At 55.6% G+C, this 25,415-nt stretch overlaps 1 protein-coding gene across 1 annotated transcript in view; it reads left to right on the top strand.

Annotated features, from left to right (window-relative positions):
• The window catches only part of Padi2 (peptidyl arginine deiminase 2), a 39,203-nt gene extending 20,727 nt beyond the window's left edge, over positions 1 to 18,476 (top strand). Inside the window, exons 7-16 of the mRNA XM_026400823.2 lie at positions 5,021 to 5,199; positions 6,438 to 6,541; positions 6,947 to 7,058; positions 7,731 to 7,838; positions 9,969 to 10,120; positions 11,640 to 11,784; positions 12,596 to 12,689; positions 13,352 to 13,437; positions 14,808 to 14,936; positions 15,642 to 18,476. Of these exons, the coding sequence (XP_026256608.2) occupies positions 5,021 to 5,199; positions 6,438 to 6,541; positions 6,947 to 7,058; positions 7,731 to 7,838; positions 9,969 to 10,120; positions 11,640 to 11,784; positions 12,596 to 12,689; positions 13,352 to 13,437; positions 14,808 to 14,936; positions 15,642 to 15,875 (1,343 nt within the window). The 3' untranslated portion in view covers positions 15,876 to 18,476. The remainder of the gene's footprint in view (positions 1 to 5,020; positions 5,200 to 6,437; positions 6,542 to 6,946; positions 7,059 to 7,730; positions 7,839 to 9,968; positions 10,121 to 11,639; positions 11,785 to 12,595; positions 12,690 to 13,351; positions 13,438 to 14,807; positions 14,937 to 15,641) is intronic.
• The last annotated feature ends 6,939 nt before the right edge of the window (positions 18,477 to 25,415 follow it).

Here is a 25,415-nt window from a genome sequence, read left to right as displayed (position 1 = left end):
CCACCCTCCTCCCTCCGCCCCCGTGGCCCCCGCACAGCACAGCCTGGCCTCAGGACTCGGGAGGCTCCCTGACGTAGGTCTGTCCTCCCCCGGGAGGCTGCGGTGACCTGGGTCTGTGTCCTCCTTTCTGGTGCCCAGGAGACGGGGATTTCAGGGTTTCTCTCCTCTGGAGTTATGTCACCCTCAAGGTACCTGGGGCAAGGCGGGTGGCCTCTCCACTTTGTTGTTGTTACTGGTTATTGAGCCCAGGGGCGCTGAACCCCTGAGCCGCATTCCCAACCCTTTTTATTTTTTATTTTGAGACGGGGCCTCCACAAGTTGCCGAGGCTGGCCTTGAACTTAGAGTCCTCCTGCCTCGGGCCTCTCGAGTCACTGGGGTCACAGGTGTGCACCACTTGCCCAGCCACCTCTAAATTGTAAAGCCCCCGCCCACAGAGATGCTGTGGGCACCCTGCAGGTAGTGACCCCTTGTTCCTCTCTGTGGTGACAGGGTGTCCTGGGCCTCTGCTGTGCAGGGGACATGCTCTGCCCCAGAGCCAGTCCGCGGAGCTGCCTGCACTTGTCTCACGTTCTGTGACCATGTGTTGAGTCACCTGGGTGCCAGCACCTTCCTCAGAGTCGGGATCCCTGCAGTAAACACAGGAGTCACATCCTGCCCTTGAAAAGCGGCCACCTAGCCAGGGGACGTAATAAATAGCAGGGTTGGAGGAGACGGGAGTAGAGAGAGTCATGGAGCAGGACAGGGCCGAGGCCCCGCGGGCTGGGTGGTCTGGGAGGCCGACAGGGAGGGGGTGTCTGAGCTGAGGCTCTGTGAACGGCGAGGAGCCGGGGGAGAGAGAGGGGAGGGGGTGTGCCGAGCACGGAGGAGGGTGCTGTTCTGAGCCTTGGAGGGGCAGGAATCCGGAGGGGGGATTGTGGGGGACCAAGGTCAGCGAGCCGGGCCAGGGGCCAGGGCATGCGGACAGGGTTTGGATTTTATTCTAAGTGCGGTGGAGCCATCAGAGGGTTTAAGCAAGGGACGGTCAAGATCTGATTTATGTGTTCAGACCTCCCCAGCAAAACAGCCTTGCAGTCACCATGCTCGGGGGCTCTCTGGGGGGCTGGGCCCACTCTTAGACAAGACCATTAGAAAGGCAGTCACCCTGCGGGGAGGCTCACCTCAGACTTAACCAGGACGCCAGTGGACACGAGCCACCCCATGCCAGCCCCCGACGGTGCCACCCTGGGCCCTGCACAGTGACCTGCAGCAGGTCGGAATGTCCCTGGAGTCCGACTGGCTCCACTGCCCCAGGGGGCCGAGATGTTGATATTTATGCCCAGGCCAGAGTTGCCACAGCAGGAGGGGTGCAGGCAGGACGGCGGCCTTGGCCTTGACAGAGACCTGCGGCTGATGGCGAAGCCTTGGCGAGGTCCGGAGTCTCTGCCCCTGCTGGGGGCAGTGGGCTGGACTCACATTTACCTCCCTCCCCCTGGCTGGCCATCCGAGACGGGTCCCGGGCAGGCAAGGAAAGAGAGAAGCCACCTCTGTAAGTCCTCAGAGAATATTCCCCGAGAGTGTTACCTGGGCTGCCTGTCCTCAGGGAGGGCCCTTAACTAGACAGTGGCCGCCACCCAGTGAGATTCCCATAAAGGTGGCCTCTGGGTGGGTACTCTGAGCCCCACCCACGCGGAGAGGAAGAGAAATAACTCACCCGGGGCCCAGTTTCCCTGTCTTCCCGTGCACATCTTGGCTTTGTCAAAACCTGAAGACAAGCCTGGTGCAGGGTGCCCACCTGTGACCCCTGCAGTGGAGAGGCTGAGGCGGGAGAAGAGCAAGTTCAAGAGCAGCGTGGGGATTCAGCAAGCCCTATCCCAAAACGAAGAATAAAAAAGGCTGGAGGTCTAGCTCCGTGGGAAGCACCCCCGGCTCCAATCCCAGGACTGCAAGAGAAAAAAACACAAATATGAATGTACCTGTGGTTGGGAATGTTACACAGTGTCACGTGGTCACCTGTGTCCCAGCAGGGTTGGTCTCATTCTCCTGAGAAGCGGGGAGCTGGGCTCCAGGGGTCCTGGGAGGGAGCTCTGGTGCCAGGGAGGTCTGCCAGCCACAGCCCTGGGGTCCTGCTCTGCATGGGAGCCCCCACTGCTCCAAATGGCAGGGGGATGGAGTGGGGGACGGGCCAGACCCTCTAGGAAGTGGCTGTGGAGAGCCCTCCATAGACAACAGCTTGCTTTGTTGGAAATATTGTGATTATTCTTATTTATAATGATTGGGGTGAGCTGAAGCCTCCAGTGCTCCTACAAAAACCCAGTGACTCGGGTTCTGCCCAGAACCCCAAGAATTGGGGGTGTCACCTCTTCCTACAAGGACGTGGTGACCAATTTGTCCCCATGTGCCTAGGACTTTCCTGGTTTTAGCATTGAACGTCCCTCAACCCAGGAAACCCCGTGGGCCCAGGCAAAACAAGACAGTTGGTCACACCCTCAGGAGTCACCCGGGGAGGTGGAATCATTCCAAAGTGACGGGCAGGGTCACACCAAACCACACCACGCGCTGGCCAGCGGGGGCCAAGCCTGGGGCTGAGGAGAGGTCGCCAAGGCACGAGGGCTACTCAGATGAAAGGCGTTGTTGGTGCCTGCAGGGACAGCCAGCCACGCCAGGGTGGAAGGAACAGGGGACAGCCGCTCCTGGGGACAATGGCTGGGTTGTTCCCATCCAGGAATCCATCCTCCTGGCACTGGCTCAGACCCCAGAACGAGGCCCAGGATAGAGACACATTGTGAGTCCCCGGGCACAGGCCACGTGGGGAGGAGGGAGCTGCCAGAGGAGGGCCAGAGTGTGCCCTCCCTGCTGACCCCTCCCCTGGCCAGATCCCTCTCGGTCCGAGACCCTGGTGGAGCCTTTGCTGTCTGAGCCCTGGGACACTTGGCCCCTGGGACTCCTGCAAACAAGGAGTTGGCTTCCGGGCCTGAGTCTCCTGAGCTGCAGCTCAAGTGCAGCTCAAGTGCAGCCTGGGGCACATGGGGGGGGGAGGGGCACCGTGTGCAGACCCATGTGGACCCACTGGGGAGGGGGCCACAGGGCACACCGTCGGCTCTGGGTCAGACGGACCTGTCCTTCTGGGTTGAGCTGTGACGAGGTCCTTGGGACGCCCAGGTCTGTCTACCCCCTTTCTTCTTGGACCTACCCAAGGACCGAGGCCAGATGCTGCTTCTGTGGTCAGGGCGGGCTGACCTCCCACTGCCTCTCCCGGGCAGCACCCTTAGGTTCCTGCCCGGTACCCGTGGTTACCTGGTGACCGAGGTTACTCAGGTGGCTGTACCATTTGCAATGACCCTGTGGCCTGGGTGCTGTTGTCCTCTGCTTAACAGATGCGGCTCGGAGGGGTCAGGAGAATTCCCAGAGGTTTCCCAACCAGAGCCAGAGTGCCTCCACACCCGGGCCTTTCTGACTTGGGAAGTCGTGACCACTGGGGTAGCCCCCCTTTTAGCAACCTAGGATCCAGGTCTGGTTGGACACTCTGTCCCACAGGGGAGCCACCCAAGCCTGGGCTTCGCAGCTGGTCCCGGCGTTTCACAGGTGTTGATCCTGACACATTTGTAGCAGGAGTGTTTTGGCTCCTGTTCTCACCCCTGGGTCCTAACCCCTGGCGATGGGTCATTCAGCACCATCACTGCTGAGCTGAGCCTGATCCGCCCGTGCAGCCTGCAGGGCTACAGAGCCTCCTTCTGGTTCTGCCGTAGGATCCCGCCTCCTTGGCTTTACCCAGCAAGTATCTCCCCGACACACCCCGCAGCCAACCCTGCCTCCTGCAAGGGTGTCCCCAACACTGCCTTCCTCCGTTCAGATGCCTCCCACCCGGTCCCCTCCCTCCCACCCACTTCAGCGCAAGTCACCAGACAAGACCTCTCACCACGTAGCCGTTATGACCGTCCCTCGAATCCCTTGGGCGCTCTGTCTGAGCACCAGCTGAGCACTGCTCCTAGGCACAGATGCCGTGTGGTGACAGTCCGTCTCCCCAGAGGTCCTTGGCCATGCCAGTCACAGAGTAGTAACGCAATTCCCCAGGACTGGGGCTGTGGCTCGGTGGCGGAGCGCCTGCCTAGCACACGTGAGGCCCTGGTGGCATCCCCAGCACTTGGAGGAAAAAAATAGATATCAATTGCTGGGCCTGAGTCAGCCTGAAGATTCCCCGTTGGCCTCCCCCGTAGGGACAGTCGGGAGGAAGCCACTGGTTCATTCATGAGCATTTATGAAGCGTGATCAGGTGCCAGGTGGGAGCGGGGCTGGGCAGGCCAGTCTCTGGCCCACACGACCACCTACATCTAGAAAGGATGTGACAGGAAGGGGCAGCGGCTCTGGAAGCTCTGAACAGATCCCCAGGGTGCGCTCTGGGGACCTGGGCGGGATTCCCACAAAGGCACAAACCGAGACCTGCAGGAAGGAGGGGCGAGATCATTCCAAGGGAAACCCCGGGACAGTGATGGGCTGGAGACCTCAGAGGGGCAGGAGCCCTGGCGCAGCCTGGGTCCCTCCTGGTCCCGAAAATCGATGGCCAGAGACACAGCATCTGTCTGTCGTCACACCAGCACGGCTTTCGTGACAGAGGGGACCTGTGCGTACAGACGGGTGTGCGCTGGTGTTTTACAAAGGGGTTGGGAGCTTGGAGTTCAGGATCAGGCAAGAACCAGGGTCCAGATCAGTCACCGTGTAGATGACCTTGGACAAGCCACGTCTTCTGAGACTCCGCGTCCTTGTCTGTGAAAGGGGAAAATGGCGTCCTTCCCTCCCCCGCAGCTGTGCGATTACTCTCCGCTGTCACTTCAAACGCACAATTCAGGAGGGAGCCACTGCTTTCACAGACGAGCTGGGACACAGAGTGCTGAGAGGATGATGACCGACACCGTGTAGTCGGCTGGTGGCATCTGCTGCTGTGCTTTCCTCTGTGTCTTGAGGACAAGCCACTTGTCCCCATCAGTGATCTGGCCTACCTCCTGCGGAGGAGCCGGGGCCTGATGCCGCTCCTTCCCCCTCCAGATCCGTTCTTCGGCCAGCGCTACGTCCACATCCTGGGCCGGCAGAAGCTCTACCACGTGGTCAAGTACACGGGCGGCTCCGCGGAGCTGCTCTTCTTCGTGGAAGGCCTCCGCTTCCCCGACGAGAGCTTCTCGGGCCTGGTGTCCATCCACGTCAGCCTGCTGGAGTACATGGCTGAGGTGAGGGCCCAGGCCCCCCACCAGGGGCTGCCCTGGAGGCCAGAAGGCCACCCCCGGCGCCCAGCCACGTTCCTCTGGCCCAGGCCCCCACGGCCACACGTCTGCAGGGTCCTCTGCATGCTCTGGGGTCCTCTTCCTTGGTGCAATCCCAGGAGTCCCCAAAGGTGATGTTCCTGACCCTCCCCAGCCTGTGCCCTGGCCACCCTCCTCCCTACAGTAGTGTGGCCTGGTCCTGAGGCACAGTCCCAGTGGTCAGCCAAGGCCTAACCAGGCCACCCCTGTGAGCTCTGCCAGCCTCCGACTGTGTGCCCTGTTGTGCCCCAGTCGCACCCCTCACCTCAGGGGTGGGTCACACCAGCTCTGACCATAGGCTGAACCTCAAGTCCCAGCCTCAGTGGGGCCCTGTCCTGTGGTCAGCATCTCAGATATTTGCTTTGGCTTTGCGGAGGTTGGAAGAATAGGTGCGCTCCTGTCCCCTAGAGAAGCCCTCGCTGAAGGCGCAGCCTGAGGACCTGAGAGCCTCTCAGCACAAGGACCTTGCATCCCCAGACTCCTGCCCTCAGTCCCACCCATCTCACTCAGGAAAGGGCAGGGACTGGCCGCTCTGGCAGGCACAGGAGCCCGTCCCCATTTTTACCCCTGCGTCCTATGGGGGCAGAATAAATGGGATCTGCAGACAGTGGAGGCTGGTCCTAGCTGGGATGTCTGAGAACAGACCCTGGAATCTGACTGCCCAGGTTTCAATCCTGGCTCAGCCACCCCGAGACACTGGGCAGATGAACTAACCCCCTGTTCCTCAGTGTCCCCGACTGAAAAGTGAGAATTTTTTTTAAGAGAGAGAGAGAGAGAGAGACATTTTTTTTAATATTTATTTTTTAGTTTTCGGTGCATACAACATCTTTATTTTATTTTCATGTAGTGCTGAGGATCAAACCCAGTGCCCCACGCATGCCAGGGTAGCTCGCTACCGCTTAAGCCACATCCCCAGCCCCTGAAAAGTGAGAATTTTAGTAGCATTGACCCCCTGTAGCTCTTGTAAAGCAGAGCCTGGCATACAGTAAGTGCTCAATAAATGTACTAGTGCCATCAGTTTGGAAGGCAGGGGTGGGAAGCACCCGGTTACATGCTGCTTTCTTTTGCGGTGCTGGAGATGCAGCCCAGGGCCTCGGCCATGCCAGCAAGCGCTCTCCCACTGAGCCACTTCCCGGACTCCTAATGAGACTTCTCTCCCCACCCAGGGGATCCCCCTGACCCCCATCTTCACGGACACCGTGACATTCCGGATTGCACCGTGGATCATGACCCCCAACATCCTGCCTCCCGTGTCGGTGTTTGTTTGCTGGTAAGGGGCGGCCGCGGCCCCAAGAGGTGGCAGGGCAGAGGGACCAAGGCTGGCTTCAGGGTCAGGCAGACCTGAGTTCGGGTCCTGGCTCCGTCACTTCCCAGCTGTGTAACCTAGAGCCAGCCCCAGCTCCAGGCCGGGCACCGCTCTCTCCTTCAATCTGGGGATCCGAGATGTAGGACTTGGGGGCAGGAGAGGGAGAGTTCCCCTCCTCATTCTCTTTGTCCATGACCTTGACGAACATTGTATAAAGTAGGTGGGTTTGCATGACCCTTGACCCCAGGGGCCTGCACAAAGGTGACCGTGAACACAGACATGGTCTCCTCTGCCCAGCTCAGACCACAGGTGCCAGGTCTAACTCCCCGCTCACCCTTCCTCCTGGCCTCCTCTTCCCCACCTTCTCAGCATGAAGGACAACTACTTGTTCCTGAAGGAGGTGAAGAACCTGGTGGAGAAAACCAACTGCGAACTGAAGGTCTGCTTCCAGTACATGAACCGCGGCGACCGCTGGATCCAGGTGTGGAGCCCAGGCAGGGCTGGGAGGGACGTGGCCTCAGGTCAGGCAAGAGGAGCTGGCTGAGTGTCCCGCTGTGTATGGGGACCTGGTCAGCTCTGCCTGCGCACGGGCACAGACATGCATGGATAAGTCAATTTGCTAAGTGTGGCTTCTTGTGTAGCCAAGGGCCGTGTCACCACCTAGGTGTCCCTCCATGGGGCCTGGGTGACAACACGCAGTGAAGTCTAAGTGGTACTAAAAAGAATGAGGCCGATCGGTAACGATGGATACAGGACAGTCTTCAGCCTAACCTGAAGGAAAATATTTCAGGATGTTGCCTTTTTTTTTTTAATAGGGTTGAAGCTGGGTGCAGTGGTGCACACCTGTAATACCAGTGACTTGGGAGGCTGGGGCAGGAGGATCCCAAGTTCAAAACCAGCCTCAGCAAAAAATTAGCGAGGCCCTGAGGAACTTAGTGAGACCCTCTCTCAAAGTAAAACATAAAAAGGGCTGGGGATGTGGCTCAGGGGTTCAGCCCCCCCGGGGACCAGGAGGCGGGTACGAGGCAGTCACCCTGTTTGCTCTGTGCCCCTCTGTGTGCAAACCCCCTCTGTTCCCAGAGCCTCCCCACTCCCTGGCCGACGGATGAGCCCTCCCCAGGGCTCCGCTGACGGCTCTCCTCCGTCCCCGCAGGACGAAATTGAGTTTGGCTACATCGAGGCACCCCACAAAGGCTTCCCCGTGGTGCTGGACTCCCCCCGCGATGGGAACCTCAAGGACTTCCCCGTGAAGCAGCTCCTGGTGAGATCCACGGCCTGCTGTGGGTGGCCACTCGGGACCCTCCCACGACAGAGCGGTCAGGAGGGGCCGGGCACCCCGACTCACGGGTCCACTGTCCGGGACCTGTTTTCTCATCTGCAATGTGGGTCAGCTGGGGTAGTGGCCACTGGAACTGTGGGAGACAGGGCCAGACCTAGTTGCAGAGGCCTGGCCCCTGCTGCCGTCCCCCACTGCAACTTAGAGCACAGGGAGTTCCACAGAAGAGAAACACAGTCACGTGACTGTCAAAAAGCCTGGCTCTGACCTCAGAGCTCGTCAGGGCTCGAGCTGGGGCAGAGGCGGGTTTTATTTAACACAGCCCCGTGCCAGGCTCCCACCCGCCCCAAGAACACCTACTCGTGGGGTCCCCTCCTCCTGGGAGAGGAGAGGGCCAGGATGTGGGCCCACTGTCAAATACCAGAGGAACCTGGCCGTGCGCAGCGGTCCCTTACCAAAAATGGGACCTTGGGCAAGCCGCTGACCTCCCCGAGCCCCAGTTACTCCTCTGTAAAGTGGGGAGAGAACTGGGCGGGTCTCACAGGGCTGCTGTGACCATCATGTGTGGGGCATCAGTACTGTCCTCGCCGTTTGTGCGGTTTTCAGCCCTGGATGCTGCCCACAGACCCCCAACCCTGCAGGGTGTGAAGTCAGATGGCCATCCGCAGGGTGGCCACGGGTTGAGGTTTGATCTGCCCGGGCTCTCCCCTGGCCTCCACCTGCCTCCAGTGTCCCAAGGCCCCGGGCTGCACCGTCCCAGAGGCCAGCCCAGGCTGGCTCTGCTGCGTGCTAGGCCCTGCAGATGCTGGAAGCTCACCTGCGGCCTCCAGCCACCTCCGGCCAGCACCACGTTGCCAGCTGGGGCCCAGGCAAGAAAGCGCTACACTCCTGCCATCCACCCCTGCCACAGGCTGTCCCTTGAGCCCCTCAGCGCAGCCAAGACAAGCCACAGCCTCCCACTCTGTTTTTTTTTAAGAGATTTTTGTCAAGGCAAGCTAGAGTCTCACTGCCAGTTCCCAACCAAGATCCCTACATCGTTACCAAAAATCACGAAAGGAACCTTAAAATTCAAGAGATCAATGGGATTATATTTTGATTGGCGCTTGGTGCTAGGAAGCATTCTGAGGCTACTCAGGGCCCAGTGGCCAAGCGTGATTGTTGGGGATGGTGTGGATGTTACATTTCTGCCAATTCTGCATGTATTAGTCAGCTCTTACCAGCTAAGGTGCAGTAACAAGCAACCCCGACTCTCAGTAGCTGACAACAGAGGTTTGCTTCTTGCTCATGCTCCCTATTGACAGCTAGTTGGTCATCTGTGGCTCTGCTTCTTCATGCCTTCCTCATCCTAGAACCTCAGCCCACCTCATTCTAGAGTCTTGTGCCTGGTCCATTTTCCTGGAGTGTTCTAGAGCATTCAAAGACTTCATTCTAGAGCATCCTAGAGCCTCCACCCACTCCATTCTAGAGCCCCAGCCACCCTTGTTCTATAGCATTCTGGAGCTTGGCCCACCTCATTCTAGAGCCTCCGTCTATTTCATTCTAGAACCTAGAGCCACAGCCTTAGTCTGAGAAATGCCATTCTGCCGGCCCATGAAGAAGAAGGTGGACGGACACACACAGTGACTCCTGTGGCTTCTGCTCACAGCTGGCACGCGTCCCTTCTGCTTATATTTCATTGGCTAAAGCAAGTCATGTGACCCTGACACTAGCCAGGATGCAAAATTCTCTTACTGGGAAGGGGATAGAGAACCCCTGGGAACAATGATCCAATCTGGCCCCTGCCTCAGGCCGCCTACTGGATACCTCTTCTAGAGAGGGGGAAACTGAGGGCCCAGGAAATTGAGGGATGTGCAGGAACCTAACAGCCCCCCGAGGACCGATCCTGGGATCCCCACTGTGGTCTGCTTGGGAAGCAGCGCACCCTCACTCCCACGCACGCACGTGGGCACGCTCACGCACTCGGCACCCCCTGCTCTCTGTGGAAACAAGATGCCCCGGGAGGCCCTGCTAGAGGCCCCAGGCCAGACCTCGTGTGGAGAAGAGCCGGCATCTGAGGCAGCCGTGGGGCTGAGGCCTGGCGGCAGGAGACTTACGGCAGGTGTCGCCTCTACCCAGGGCCCAGATTTCGGCTACGTGACCCGGGAGCCCCTCTTTGAGTCTGTCACCAGCCTGGATTCCTTTGGGAACCTGGAGGTCAGCCCCCCGGTGACTGTGAACGGCAAGGCCTACCCCCTTGGACGGATCCTCATCGGCAGCAGTTTTCCTCTGTAAGAGACACGGAGGGCAGTGGGGGGGGGGCGGGAGCAGGAAGGCCACTGATCTGCTTGGGGTGGCCTGGGTGGCCCCTGCATGGTGTCGGTGCCTGGGAGAGTCCCCGGCCATGACTCTGTCAATAGGCAGACATCCCTGGAAAGAAAACAAGGGAGCCTTCTCGTCTCAGCCTAAATTAGCACCTGATATAATCATCCTCTTCCCCAAAGGTGGGGGTGTAAGATGAGGTTATAAACCAGGTGGAAGGAATGGGGGGTCCAGGGGAGAGACACAGTCAGAGAGTGAACCCTCAGGGCTGACTGTACGTGAAGGAGACACGAGAAGACAGCCCTGTCCCCAGAAGCCTGAGTCACTGGCTCCTTGGCCTGTCCACGCTGCCCCCCTCCCCGCCCTGTAACCCACCAGCACAGGAAAGGCAAACTCTTTCCTCCATCAGGGCAGTGGCTAGGGAGAGACAACTTGGGTTCTCACTTCGCAAAAGGGCTGCCAGGAACCTGCCTGTGCAAGACCAGCCAAGGTCTGGACATCGAGTCCCTCTGAGCTCCACGGATGCTCTGCTCTGTGGGACAGGCAGTGACCATTTGCCCACCCTCCTCCTTTTCCCTCCGTTCAGGGGTCACTCATCCACTAGAATGCAGCTGTTTCGGCATCAGCCAAGTGTCCTGGACCAAGTGTCCCTGTCCCTGCCTTCAAGGAGACAGAAAAGGTCACAGACATGCAAATAGGCCCTGAGGAAAGAGAAAGGGTGAACCGCGAGAAGAGGAGGAGGAGGAGGGAGAGGGGGCCCAGGGAGGGATCCCTAAGCCTCTGGAGGTGTGGAGGGGGCTTCTTAGAGACACATAGGCCCAGCTGTGGGCTCTTAGAAGATGGTCGCGGGTGGCATGGCGAGGGGTTCCTGGCCCAGGTGCGCCAGCTCTGTGGAGCAAGGGGAGGTGGGGGGCTGAGGAGGAGGCACTGGGTGGGGAGAGCAGAGGGCCAGAGTCACAGACCCAGGAGGGCGGGAGGAGGCCAGGCAGGAGCCAGACCAGACCCCCCTAAGGACCACGGGTCATCGTCTGAGGGTGTGGGGAGACGAAGGCCTCGGGAGTCAGGAAGTCAGGAAGGGCTTCCCGGAGGAGGTGTCTTTTGAAGCCATTAAAGATAAAGTGAGCGGAAGCTAGTGTCCCACGGAGCAGTGGGCGAGGGCAGATTCGAAGCCGTCCCACTTCGCGGCCCCCCGGGCAGCCCAGGCCGGACTCCTGAGCACGAGGCTGGCCTCCGGGTTCTCACCGGCACCTCGGGGGCTGAGGGTGCAGTTCTGCCCTCACCCAGGTGGCGGCTGTGGCTGACGCCCCCCTTTCCCCCTGGGCTCCGCCTGCACCAGGGTCTCACCCTGTGGCTCAGGCTCCCGCCTCGTCCCGGACACCACCCCGGCTCCAGCTGGGTCCCAGAGGCCGGCCACCAGGGGCAGGCGCTCTGGGGCAGCAGGCGAGGCGGGCCGCCTTCTGAGGGTGCCCCCTCTGCACTCCCACCCAGGTCCGGCGGGCGGCGGATGACCAAGGTGGTGCGCGACTTCCTGCAGGCCCAGCAGGTGCAGGCGCCCGTGGAGCTCTACTCGGACTGGCTGACTGTGGGCCACGTGGATGAGTTCATGACCTTCATCCCCGTCCCAGGCACCAAGGTGAGCCAGTCCCAAGACTGGACGGGAAAGGATCGTAGAGGACCCAAGTACTCCTGGCCCTTGCCAGCCAAGGGCAGGGTCTGAGGGAAACAGCACGGAGGAAGAGGGAAGTAGGCTGAAGCTGGTGTGTGGGTTGTGGCTGTGGCAGGTAAGTTTTTAACCCAGGAAACCCAAAATATTGGCATTTCAATATGTAATTAATATAAGAATTATCTATTAGCCATTTTTCATTTTCTGTTCATGCTAAATCTTCACGATCTGGTGTTTTATTCCCATAGCACCTCTCTAGTCAAGATGAGCCACAGCTCTAGTGGCTACTGAACTGGCCACAGCACTCTAGAGGGGGATGCAGGGTGGGCCTCGGGTCTGGGGAAAGTTCTTCTGTCTTATGACGTGAAAGGAATGGCTGCCACTTCCTGCCCTGGACTGTTCTGTGCGAATGATCTGGCCTCGTGGCACTTGGAGAGGTTCCTCCACTCTGTCCAAGGCCATCTTTTTTTTTAATATATATAACTTTATTTTATTTTTTATGTGGTGCTGAGCCTCGAACCCAGTGCCTCACACATGCTAGGCGAGCGCTCTGCCCCTGAGCCCCAGCCCCAGCCCCCCAAGGCCATCTTTGACCCTGAGCTTTGACCCAGTGATACTGTCAGAGTGGACGGTGCGTGAGAAACTGTCCTCTGAGACCAAGCCCACAGGGCGGCCCCTGCAGCCCAGTACGGGGGGTGAGAGCTGCGGTGCAGGCCAGGGCTCCCTCTTGCTCCTCGGCCACCTGCTCCTGCTGACCCTAAGCCACGGGAATGTCTCGCAGGAGTTCCGGTTGCTCATGGCCAGCACCTCGGCCTGCTACAAGCTCTTCCGGGAGAAGCAGAAGGAGGGCCACGGGGAGGCCATCATGTTCAAAGGTGAGTGTCCACGGGCCTGGGCAAACACTAGGAAACGGGAGCCCCAGAGAGACCCTCGGGGGCTGGACACATGGACACCTGTCCCTTGTGCCCAGCCCCGTGTCCCCGGGCATCTGGCCCACCCTGGGTGTAGGAGGCACCGTGGTGGGAACAGCACCGGCCTCTCGTCTCCCTTGCTGTGACCGGGTGGACCCTGAGCTGTCCACTGCCTCTCACTGTCCTCAACAGCACAGAGTGCCTCTTCAGCACCCAGTGGGTGCTTTAAATGACACAAGGCCAGAGGAGAGTCCAGGGGTTGACTCTCTTGGGAGGCTGAGGCAAGAGGATGGCAAATTCAAGGCCAGCCTCCACAATTTCGTGAGACCCTGTCTCAAATTAAAGAATAAGGGCTGGAGGGCAGCTCAGTGGCAGAGCACTTGCCAAGGCCAGACAAAGAGCAGGGCTGCCGCTTCTCTCCTGGCTCAGGTGACAAGAGGGACCCAAGAGAAAGGAGTGTGTCCTGCTGTCCCCAGGCAGAGGGCCCGGATTTCCCCTGGCCTGGCCGCTCCGGCCCCCAGCCCGGCCCTGGCCCTGTCCTCCATTCCTGTCCAGCAGTTAGCTCAGACAGAGCCCCCTCCCGCCCCGTATCTGAGGCCTGACCATCTGCCCTCCGTGGCCCACAGGCTTGGGCGGCATGAGCAGCAAGCGGATCACCATCAACAAGATCCTGTCCAACGAGAATCTGGTGCAGGAGAACCTGTACTTCCAGGTGAGGACGGGCAGGGCCCCGGGAGCTTCCAGGCTCCCAGCTGCGCACCTCGGGGGGCTTCCGCAGAGAATGAGCGGGGCCCAGGGCTTGGACCCAGAGTGCGTCAGCACCAGGAGGCTCAGCAGGCACTGAGCTGAAGATGGAGGGTAAGGGGCCACCAAGTCCCTTCTAGCAGAGACTGGAAGCAAACAGGAGACCAAGGAAGGAAGGTGGCCAGTAGTGCCAAAGAGCCGAGGTCTCAGCTACACGAGAGCCCGTGCCCTTTAGAACACAAAACCAAAAACTTGCTCTCCAGGAAAAAAAAAAAAAAAAAGGTTTTAGGAGCACATGCCAACCTCTGAGATTTAGCTCAAAGGTCCCTGAGGTCTTCAGACTATGCATGGACCCCCCCCCCCACACTTCTGAATTCCTAAGTCTCAAATTGCATCAAGAAATACAAATTAGTCATATTTATTTGAATTGGGTATTTATTGGGCAATTTTAAAGAACCACATTTTTAAGAATTAAAAAGCAGAAACCAGGCATTGTTGTGCCCACCTGTAATCTCAGCAGCTTGGGAATCTGAGGCAGGAGGATTGCAAGTTCAAGGCCAGCCGCAGCAACTTAAAAAGGCCCTAAGCAACTCGGTGAGACCCTGTCTCAAAATTTAAAAAATTTAAAAAAAAAAGGGCTAGGAATGTAGCCCTGGATGAACACCCTGGATTTTGCCTGACCCCATCAGAGGGGCAAAGGGGCAGAGGCAAGAACTAGTTAGAGTTCCCTGAAGACCAGAGTGGGGCCCATCCACCCAGCAGCAGGGAAGAGGGTTGGAGAGGACCCGGGAAGCCATGTAGCACCCAGTAAAATCTACACAAGGCCTCACCGGCCGCGGGAAAATTATCTGCTGCTTGTAGCAGTAGGATCCCAGGCAGCTCACGAAGGAGACTCTGCCTTTGGTTCCCTCGTGTCTACAAAAGGGACGATGGTGGCGTCTGCCTCCTGGGTTGGAGCTGAAGGAGCCGATCTGTGGGAAGTGCTTGGGACAGGGCCAGTACTTGTACCCGTTAGTGTCCACTCGCAGCAGAATCTTCCTGAGTGTCACTCTCACCTCCTGGGGGGGACGTGAGGGGCCACGGAGACACTGTATGAGGAGCACTTAGATGGGGTCTGGCTCCTGGTAGATGCTCATAAGTGACAGTTGCTGGGATTATTTCTGGAACCTTCCTCCGAGTTGCTACTGTCCCTGAGCCCTGTGGAGGGACCCTGGGAGATGTGGTGGCGGCTAAGCACAGGAAGTCTCTCTGGGGTGCTACGGCCCTGGCCTGCTGCTGCAGAGCACGTGACAGGTGTGTGTCACCTTACCTGCGTGTTCTCCTGCTGTCCCCACCCAGCGCTGCCTGGACTGGAACCGTGACATCCTCAAGAAGGAGCTGGGGCTGACGGAGCAGGACATCATTGACCTGCCCGCTCTGTTCAAGATGGATGAGGACCGCCAGGCCAGAGCATTCTTCCCAAATATGGTGAGACCCCCAGAACCTGACCCTCACCCCACACCATGTAGGAGGCAGCCAGATCCAGGAGGAGCCCCGATTGAAGCTATCCAATCAGGAGGCCCACGTCCTGGTCCGGGGTGAGCTGCTGTGTGACCTCACCCCAGGCACTCGCCCTCTCTGAGGTCCTCCATTCCCTCCTAGCGGGGATAGGCTTGTCCTAGCTTCCTGGCCGGGGTAGTGAGAGAGGAAGTGCTTTGCATCGGGTACAAAGGCCTCTATGTACAGAAGGGATCCTTGTTACCAGAGAGGGGAGTCTCCATGAGGCAGGAAGCAATTAGATCAACACACACACACACACACACACACACACACACACACCCGTGAGCTTAAGTGCACGCGAATGCACGTATAAACCCACGTGTGTGCATATCCACACACATGTATAAGACGTATGTGTTCATTCCGATGTGTGCACATTCACCCACGTGAACACACATGAACTCACACGTGTGCACGCCTTTGCACACACATACACACAAGGCAGGGGTTGCCTGGTTTTCCACCTCAGCCTCGCCATTCATGAGTTGCTTCGCCTCCTCTGGGCCTCAGTTTCCCCATCTATCAAGAGGGGATGGTTCTAGTACCTTCTTCATAGGATTAAGGAAGGGTCCTGGGAGCTTGGGTCAGGGCAGAGCTGTAGCCAGAGCCACTAAAAGACTGACCCTGCGGTAGGTGAACATGATCGTGCTGGACAAGGACCTGGGCATCCCCAAGCCGTTTGGGCCCCAGGTGGAGGAGGAGTGCTGTCTGGAGACACACGTGCGCGCCCTGCTGGAGCCCCTGGGAGTCACCTGCACCTTCATCGACGACATTTCCGCCTACCACAAGTTCCTGGGGGAGGTCCACTGTGGCACCAACGTCCGCAGGAAGCCCTTCGCCTTCAAGTGGTGGCACATGGTGCCCTGACCTGAGGGAGCCCCGGAGCGTCCCTGCTTCCCCGAGTCCTCCAGGCCTCTCGCACCCCAGGGGCCCTCCCCCTGCCTGACCTGACGGGGTGGCCCCGCTGGGAGACCTATGGGGAGCAGGGTGGGATTTGGGGGTACCTGTGCCTTGTCCTCCCTGGGAAGGGCCTCCGTGTCCACTGAAGCCACCCCAGGGAGCTCACCTCTGACCCTCCTGAAACCAGCCGGGCATTTGGCCACTCTCTGTAGAGCCCTGGCACGGGAAACAAAGCAAACCAAGAACAAAAAGAATCACATCCCCAGACCAGGCCCAAGAGTTCTCTATTTGCAATTGGAATGAGGGAAAGGGGAAGGGGATTCTGGGATCACAGTGTCTTCCAGCAGCCATGCCCTGAAGTTCAAGGTGGAACACATGGAAATGCACCCTGGGCCCTGACACACCTTGAACTGCACCGTTATTTCAAATTCGCCTTCCGGGGGTCTCCAGGTGCCACCTCCAATCCATTCCTTACCGCCTCTCAGCCCCCCTTAGCTTTCTCTCTGCAACGCAGACCCCGAGCCCTCTGCTCCCCGAGGGCCCAGGAATTTAGCTCAGAACTTTCCCTGGAAACAAAGGCATCAGAGCGGTTTCTCCATGTGCTTCTCCCCAGGGGCTTGAAGCTCTCTCCCCGAGACCAGCACCCCCTGAGGCTGAGTTCAGCATGTAAAGATGCCCCATCAACCCCAGCCACCATCTCTTGCCTGGTCCTCGAGTCTATGGCCAGGCTCTGACCCTGCTCCTGCCACCACCTCACGTCCCATCCTTCCCACTACTGGCCGCTAAATGCCAGCTTCTTTGCCTCCAGCCACGTTCAGACCTTCCCCTGGGCCTGGGAAACAACCACCCCTCCTCCTAGACCTCAGACCCAACATGGAAGGACCCTGGCCTCACCTCCAGCCCAAACAGCTGCTGGCCTTCGAGGTGGACCGACCCTCCTGTTGAAGTTCACCAGTGTGTTTGCCAAAGACGCTCTCATTCGGACACATCCAGATAAATTCCCTGAGTCCAATGAAAAGAGTTAACTTCAGCTTTAAAAAAAAAAAAATCCTTTAGGACCAGAAGCACAAGTAAATTATAATTTCACTTTGAAGGTTAAAAAAAAAAAAAGAACTATTTTATAACCAATGAAGAGGTTATAAATCTGTGTTCTTGGGGGAACAGGATTTTCACTTTGGATCATTTCATTCGGCCACTCAGTGAGCACTTGTTGCATGGCTGCTGAGCTCGGGCACCATGCCAGCCTCTGAGAATAGCAAACTGGGCACGGAACCAGTCAGTCCCCAAGGCTAAGAAACTACCTTTGAATGCTCAGCCTTGAGCTGGGGATGTAGCTCAGCGGTAAAGCATTTGCCTAGCATGTGCAAGACTGTGGGTTCCATCCCCAGCACTGCAAAAAGTAAAAGTTTAAAAAATTAAAAATAAGCCAGGCGTGGTGGTGCCCACCTGCAATCCCAGCAGCTGGGGAGGCTGAGGCAGGAGAAGCGCAAGTTCAAAGCCAGCCTCGGCAATGGCAAGGCGCTCAGCAACTCAGTGAGACCCTGTCTCTAAATAAAATACAAAATAAGGCTGGAGATGTGGTTCAGTGGTTGAGTGCCCCTGAGTTCAATCCCCAGGACCTAAAAAAATTTAAAATAAATCTAAAAAGTAATAAACAGCCAGCCTTTACCCTTCGATGTTGCACTTTTTAGAAATGCCACTTTATTGCGGCTGGGGATATAGCTCAGTGGGTAGAGTGTTTGCTTCGCATGCACAAGGCCCTTGGGTTCAATCCCCAGCACCACCACTAAAAAAAAAAAAAAAAAGAAAGAAAGAAAGAAATGCCTCTTTATTCAGGAAGTACTCAGGGCACAAATCTTCCCAAAAGTCACTGACTCCATGAAATTGGGATGGGGAGGGTCTTCTTTAAACAAGCCCCTTTCCCATCCAGCGGGGCCAGTACCACCTCTCAGATCAGAGACTCAGAAACGGTTGTCCCCCCTCTGGGGACAGTGGCTCCTGTTGGATCTTCTCTCCAACCCCAGTCGTGAAAACACTAGTGCCTCCCTGAGGGTGTGCGTCTGGAGACTGTCCTGTGTGTGCGTTTGGTTCCTGTGGGTTTGTGGGCTTTCTTTTATTTTTATCTCGTCTACATGAAGGGGAAGTGGGCACCCCCACGTGCAGACGGTGTGTCTTGTAGCTTTTCCTCAAGGTCTCCCCATCCTAAGCCGGTGATCTCTGAAGTTTCTGGAAGCCCCGGGGCTCAGACACTGTCCTGGCCACCTCACTTGCCCACCCGGTGTGCCTCCCCTCGGTGTGGATGTACCCTGTGGACTCGGCGCTCTTCCCCGCCCCCCCCCTTTCTAGAAATGTCCACCCAGAACTTCTGTGTTGCAAAACCCAGCCAGGTTCCTGTTTTGATCACTTGATTTTGAAATATTCAGTGTGAGATGGCAGGGGGTGTCGTGAAGATGGGCTGAGCTGGGCACAAGTTCAACTTTCTGGAAGAGAGGTCGTGGTGGAGATGGAAAGGTGTTTGCCGAAGAGCCTGACTAAAGAGCAATAAATGAACAGTCCGAGGGGAAATCACGTGGCTGTGGGCGTGAGGTTCTTTGCGGCTTCCTAGATGTGGCCCTGAGGGACACAGACCACCTGGGGCCCTCCGTCTGGCCCTGAAGCCCCTGCTAGTCCGCACGCCAGCTCCAGGCTCTAGGCGAGGCTGTCTCAAGCGTCTGAAATCCCACATATATTGTGTTTGCATGTGACAGGGCCACCTCCCAGGGTCAAGATCAATATCCCTAGTAAAGTCAGGGATGCAGACACGTGGTTTATTTAAGAGTGTCCCCAGGGGAAGCCAGTAAGGGAATCGGGAGAGTAGGACAGGGAAGGAGAAGCCGAACAAGGTGTGACTTCAGGTGCTGCCTCAGCCCCAGCCCTGAAGGGCACCTGAGAGATGTTCCACCTGGGAGGCCGAGTCTCCCCACATCTCCCCACATCTCCCCACATCTACATCTACTCTGGGGCCTCTGGTTCTCTGAATGGGCGGGGCTGCCATAGCCCATAGGGAGCCACCTAGAGAAGATCATGTCTGTAGTTAGGAACAAGGTCAAGGTCACAGGAGCTGGAGACGGACTCACAGAAGCAAAAATAAATAAATAAAAGGTGTGGGCAGGACACAAACCGTGCCCGCTGCTCTGGGTAGCTCCATGTTCTCACAACGGGGAGTCATTGCACAGGATTGGCGATGTGACCCATCCTATGATGACCCATGCAGCACAGCCACAGTCTAACAGGGTCTGCGTGAGCAAACCCCCAAGACCCTGACGTGGAGCCTCTGGTTGGCTTCTGGACCTCCTAAGCTCCCTGGGACACACCTGGGCCCCTCACCCCTCAGGCCCTTCTTGGGATGAGGTGTGGGTGCACCTGTCTTCAGGGGCCAATGCAAAAATAAAAAATAAAAAAAATCACTGGTTCTTTAACTTCCAGGCTTACGCCATGGTCCAGCCCTGTGAGATCACTCTCCTCTCCTCTCTTTTATTGAAATTAACACATAATAATAACGGTGCCTACTCACAGTGCAGAGTGATACATGAATACAATGGATAATGATCAAATCAAGGTAATTAGTATTTCCATCTCCTGTCTCCTTAAACATCAATCATTTCTTTGTACTGGAAGGCTTCAAACTTCTGTGTTTCAGCTTTATTTATTTATTTATTTAGACATTGATGGGCTTTTATTTTGTTCATTTATTTACATGTGGTGATGAGGATCGAACCCAGTGCCTCACACATGCTAGGCAAGTGCTCTACCACGGAGCCAGTTTTTTATTAAAAAAAAAAAAAAAAAAAAGGGTGGGGGGGGCGACATGGTGCTGCACACCTGTAATCCCAGCCGCTCCAGAGACTGAGGCAGGAGGATCACAAGTTTGAGGACAGCCTCAGCAACTTAACATGACCCCGTCTCAAATAAAAAAATAAAAAAGGGCTGGGGATATATCTTAGTGGTAAAGTGCCCCAGGGGTTAATTTTTACAAACTAGAGCCATCCCACTGGGCTACAGAACACTAGCATGTATTCCCCTTATCACATCGTAGTCTGGTTTTCATTTTCCAATTCTGTTTATCCCTCCACCCACCCCTGCCTTTTGATATCCGATTCACGTGGTCCAAGTCACAGCAAGGCTGATCTGAAATAGTTGCCTGATCCTCCCCTTCCAGAAACTCCTCAAAAGACGTTGGTGTGGTAAACAAGTTTATCTGGGTCCTATTTTCACATTGTGGCCACTCCCTTACCTCAGCATTGCTGAGATTACGCTGGGACCAAAAAAAAAAAAAATAGCACTTTCCAATAAAATATAGTGCAAGCCACCCACGTGACTTTAAGTTCCCTAATAGTCACGTTAAAAAGGTTAGAATCAGGGGCTGGGGTGGAGGCTCAGTGGTAGAGTGCTTGCCTCGCACGTGTGAGGCACTGAGTTGAATTCTCAGCACCACATACAAATAAATAAATAAAATAAAGGTCCATCAACGTCTAAAAGTTTTTTTAAAAAAGCGAAAATCAGATAAAATCAATGTTATTTATATATTTTCTTTAACCTAGTATATCCAAATTATTATCGTTTTGACATATGATCAAAATTTTAAATTTTTAATGAGAATTTCATATTCTCTCTCTTTTTTTTTTCTGTGATAAATCCTTGAAAACTGATGTGCATACGATACTTACATCAATCTCTCTTGGGACTCGCCACCTTGAAGTGGTCCGTGACCACACACCACACCAGGAGCTACTAGGGAGAAGCATAGTTCTAGAAACTTCTCTGCCGGACTGAACCCCAATGAGGGAAACAGGCACCTTCCTTCAATCCCCAGCTAGTCTGACTGCAAGGATTAATACGATTTTATTAAAATACTTAAGAGAAAAAGGTACCATAGCCATCAGCCCTTGTCACTGGTAACTAAATACAGAGAAACACCAGGCAGAGACACTTCTCCTCCCGCTGGGAGACCGGGAGAAGGCCGTGCCGGGCAGAAAGCCCCTCTTGTGTCTTGTCTCAGGCCTGGCTGATGTGAGAAATCTACTTTCTCACCTGGGCTTCACCCCGGGTCCTTCCACTGCAGCCAGGGGGGCTCCACCAGCCCGCTGGTTGCCTTTGTGAGAGGAGTCCTCACTGCGAGGCCCAGGCTGGCCTCAAACTCCTCAGCTCAAGAGACACTCCTGCCTCAGCCTCCTTGTAGCTGGGATTATGGGTACGGCCACCATACCCAGCTCAGCCCGACCTTTGAGGAACGAGGGTCTGCCGAGATCAGATCACACTGGCTCCGGTTCTCACCCTCTGCAAGCTCAGGCTCACCCCCTCATAGTCCTGGTCACACCCCAAGATGGCTCTGCAGCAGCCTCAGCCAGCATGCCCCCTCGGGGCTCCCCTGCAACCCACCTTTCCAAGGATGTTGGCTTTCCCTCCTGCTGGTGATTTCTGGCACCTGGGCAGTGCTCAGCAAATCTGTTGAGTGACAGAATGAAATATCTCTTCAGCCAGGTGACGGATGCAGAAAAAACAGATCAGCCATTTCTTTCTTTTTTTATTTATTTATTTTTTAATTATTTTAAATTTTTCTTACTTTCAGGGATCAAACCCAGGGCCTCGTGCCCGCTGGGCAAGTGCTCTACCCCTGAGCTCCACCCCAGCCCCCACCATCATAATCACTGACTACACACCTGCCAGATTGGAGCACATGGAGCGCCACTCTAGAGGTCAACAGAGAAGATTTCATATGGTTCCACCTAATATCTGACATTCATTATCTCTCCTAGTTTGCGAGACAAAGCTGTGAAGTTCTCGACCAACTTTATAGACAGGACCATGGGACTCAGGGAAGGGGGTCCAACAGCCCAAAATAATGGAACCAGGATTCACGCTTAGGGTCTGGGCCCAGAGCCCAGCACCTGAGCCCTACCCACGTCTAACAAGTGGGCTTTGTTCCGTTCACAAAGGTCACCCCCACACCAGCCCTTTCTTAGCATGCTGGGTGTCCCCTTGGAATCTCGCCAACAAGAAAACCCCGTTACCTGTGAGCAAAATGTCGGAGATGGTAGGATTCCTACAGTCCTCAGAGAGCCCCGAACAAAAAGCCTCTACCTGGCCCAGCAGTGCTGTCTCCGGCCTTCCACTGAGAGCAAGAGGTCCTCTCTGCTGAGTGCACACACCTGTCATCCCAGCGGCTCGGGAGGCTGAGGCAGGAGGATCGTGAGTTCAAAGCCAGCCTCAGCAAGAGCAGGCATCCAGCAATTCAGTGAGACCCTGTGTCTAAATAACATACAGAATAGGGTGGGGATGGGGCTCGGTGGCTGAGCGCCCCTGAGTTCAATCCCTAGTATCCCCCCCAAAAAATGGCATCTCTGGGTCATGAAAAGCAGACGACCCATATCCACTCACCCAATCATTTCTTTTAACATCTGCTAAGCAGCTATTAGGTGTAAAACTAGAGCAATCCTCTAATTTTTCACCTAAACCAGGACATTTCTGAGAGCAAAAGGGGCCCCCCCAAATAATTCCACCAGGACAACAGTTGAAATCGGAACTGTGCTGGGCACACAGGATGGGAAACCCCACAGAGAGGGTGACGTCTCACCCTCAAGGAGCTGATGGCCTGGTCAGCTAGACAGACAGGACAGCAGACAGGCTGACGGAGGAGGGGCCCCGATGCACTTTCGCTGAATGGAAAAATGAAGGTGGCACAGAAAGCTGTGGAATCACACATGCACGAGGGTACACACACACACACACACACACACACACAATTCCTTCCTGCTGGGAGAGTGACCAAGGGTGTTCCTTCCAACTGGGATCAGAGTCAGTTGAATCAGAGGGAGGGGCTGCCCCCGCTGCAAAGATAGGACTGTGAGCTTGTGACACAACGGGAAATGGTGACCACACAGAGTGGCTAAGATCTTGTCGGGGCTCAGAGAACAATATCCCCAAACAAGGCATACCGTGGCATGCTGAGCAGTGTGATCAGAAGGGACTAAGGGCTTTTAGAGCAGGCTCAGAATCCAGGTCCCCTAGGCCCGCCTAAGAAGCAGCAGTGACTTCCAGCCCCCTCCCTGGGCTTTGTGGGAAGACTGAAGTCGGCCAACACGCTGGACAGACTTTTGGTTCACACCACCGTCCTCTATTTCATAGAGAATCTTTACAAACCACTCTATCCTGGGGGCCCAATGGACTTTGTCCCGAGTCATTTTTGTGTGTTCTCCAAACCCATTGAATCCCCCTAAAAATTACCTGCACTCCCTATTCCCCGCTTCCCCTATGGAAAAGGGGTGTATGAACTTCCAAATCCTGTTGAGCTGATGGGTAATGACACCGGGTGATTGCCTCTTTGCACATAATAAGTGTGTGCCTTTTCTCCAGTCTGTCTTGTCAGTGTACTTCAGAGGACAGCGGGGAAGTCTCCCTTTGCACTTACAATACATCGTAGTCATGCTGGGAGCACTAGGCATGAGCACTGGGGGTCCCCTGGAGGTTGGGGTAGCTGCAGTCGCATGATCCATGCTGCATTTTAGAAAGCAAGAAGTGACCTATGTTTCTTTCTCCCCCCCCCCTTTTGGTGGTGCTGGGGATTGAACCCCAGGCCTTGTGCTTTTGAGGCAAGCACTCTACCCACTGAGCTATATCCCCAGCCTGAGTGACCTAGGTTTCTTTATCACAATTAAACTTATAGGAAAAACCCTTTTTAAGAAACTGCCAGAGGAATGATCAAACCACAGCACCTTCTTACATTTAAATATTTTACAGCACAAAAAATGAAATAGGTCAGAAGACCTCCATGACATCGCACTGGGTGGAAAGGTGACAGGTTGCCTCATGTAGTGGGGAGGAAGAGCAGCATTCAAAGCCACGGATTCCTGCAGAAATGTATGGACCTGCAACAGAAAGATCTGGAAGGAGGGCCACAAAACTGACACTAGCAGTCACCTCCGGGAAGGAAGGCTGACAGAGGGGACTTACACTTATATTGCTTGAGTGTTTTACATAGTGAGAATTTAATTACATATGCATTTTTAAACAAATTTTAAGCTGCCTGAGATCCTTGACATCTTATATAGGCTGGAGTCTTTCCACCCTGATTAGTGTAATCTGTTCCCCCAAAGATGCATGGTTCTCTTTGACCTCCTTCCTTCCCGCCTACTGGGCTTCCCATCACCAGTTTCAGATTGACAGCCCCTGACAGCTACTCACTCATTTAATCCTCCTCCCCACGAGGTGACAGACTCCCCCACCCCATAGAGTCTCCAGTAGGAAACTAATGCAGAGAGAGGTTAAGTAACTTACAGGAGGTCACAGAGTAACTGGCGGATTTAACAGAGTTTGAACCCCAAAGACCTGCACACTTAACCATTCTCCCTCTCTGTCTCCCTAAAAGGCGGAGTCGCCTTTAATATTCTGCATCTCTGTTTTTCTCAGTCAGCTGACATCTGGCCACTACAAATGAATATTCATCACCTCAGTTCCTTCTTGTATGGTTCTGTCTCTAATTTTTTTTTTTTTAAAGATGGTCAAACTACAGATTCAGTTGGAAAGGGAGTTTCATTGTGCGTGATACACTGTGTCTACAAACTGCATACCACACGAGCCCACAGAACCAAAATTAACTGCTAATTTGAGAGTATGTGGCGCTGTGTGCTGCAGCAGGTGGGTATGAGGCAGAGGTTGGCAGGCAGTGACCTCTGAATGCGTGTGTGTGTGTGTGTGTGTGTGTGTGTGTGTGTACGCAGCGCTTCAGGGCTCAGCGGCAGAATGGTCCCCAGAAGACTCTGGGCCACTTGCTAAGTCCCAGCAGCTGAGATGACTTCAGCTGTGTGAAATGCAGTCCCAGCTGGAGTGGGGGTGGCTGGTGACTTTTCCCTCCGGGAGTTCCATAGAGACTGCTCATGAAATCCGAGAAGATGTAGCATATGATTGCCTCTATCCCACTCAAAGAGAATATTTTGAGAACTCTAATTATATGGTGAGGTTTGCATGGGATGAAGAAAAAGGGTTTGGATAAGCCCTTCCTGAGAGCAGGTTGGCAAGGGTCGCTAGGGAGCCCTGGGCAGTGCTGTGGGGCAGGGGCACCCCCTGCAGGTGAACCAGAGTGGCTGCAACACTGCGTTCCCTCCACCTGGTGCATGCCCACTGCCCAACCCTCGACCTAGAGAAGATGTTGACCTACTGTCTGTGTGACCTGGGGTGAGTGGTCAACCCTCTCAGAGGCTCAATTACCCCTATTATAAACGAAGAGCCCTAATCCCTACCTCCTGGGTTGTTGTAATGATTAGAGACACCAAAGATACGCAAAGGATTCTGTGTAGGCTCTGATACACAGTAAACCCTCCAAATTTGGCTGCCATCAGTAGCTGCAGCTGCAGCCCCATTGTCTCCAATGCCAGCATCATGAACAGCACTGAAGATATCACCCCAAGACCTAGCAGAAGGGGACTTCTCTGAGAACGAGGCCAGGCAGGGTCGGGTGGGGAGAGAAGGGAT

This window comes from Urocitellus parryii, chromosome 11, assembly GCF_045843805.1.
Source record: "Urocitellus parryii isolate mUroPar1 chromosome 11, mUroPar1.hap1, whole genome shotgun sequence".
NCBI lineage: Eukaryota > Metazoa > Chordata > Mammalia > Rodentia > Sciuridae > Urocitellus > Urocitellus parryii.
The sequence above is the reverse complement of the archived record's forward strand: the minus strand, read 5'-3'. Positions and strand labels throughout refer to the sequence as shown.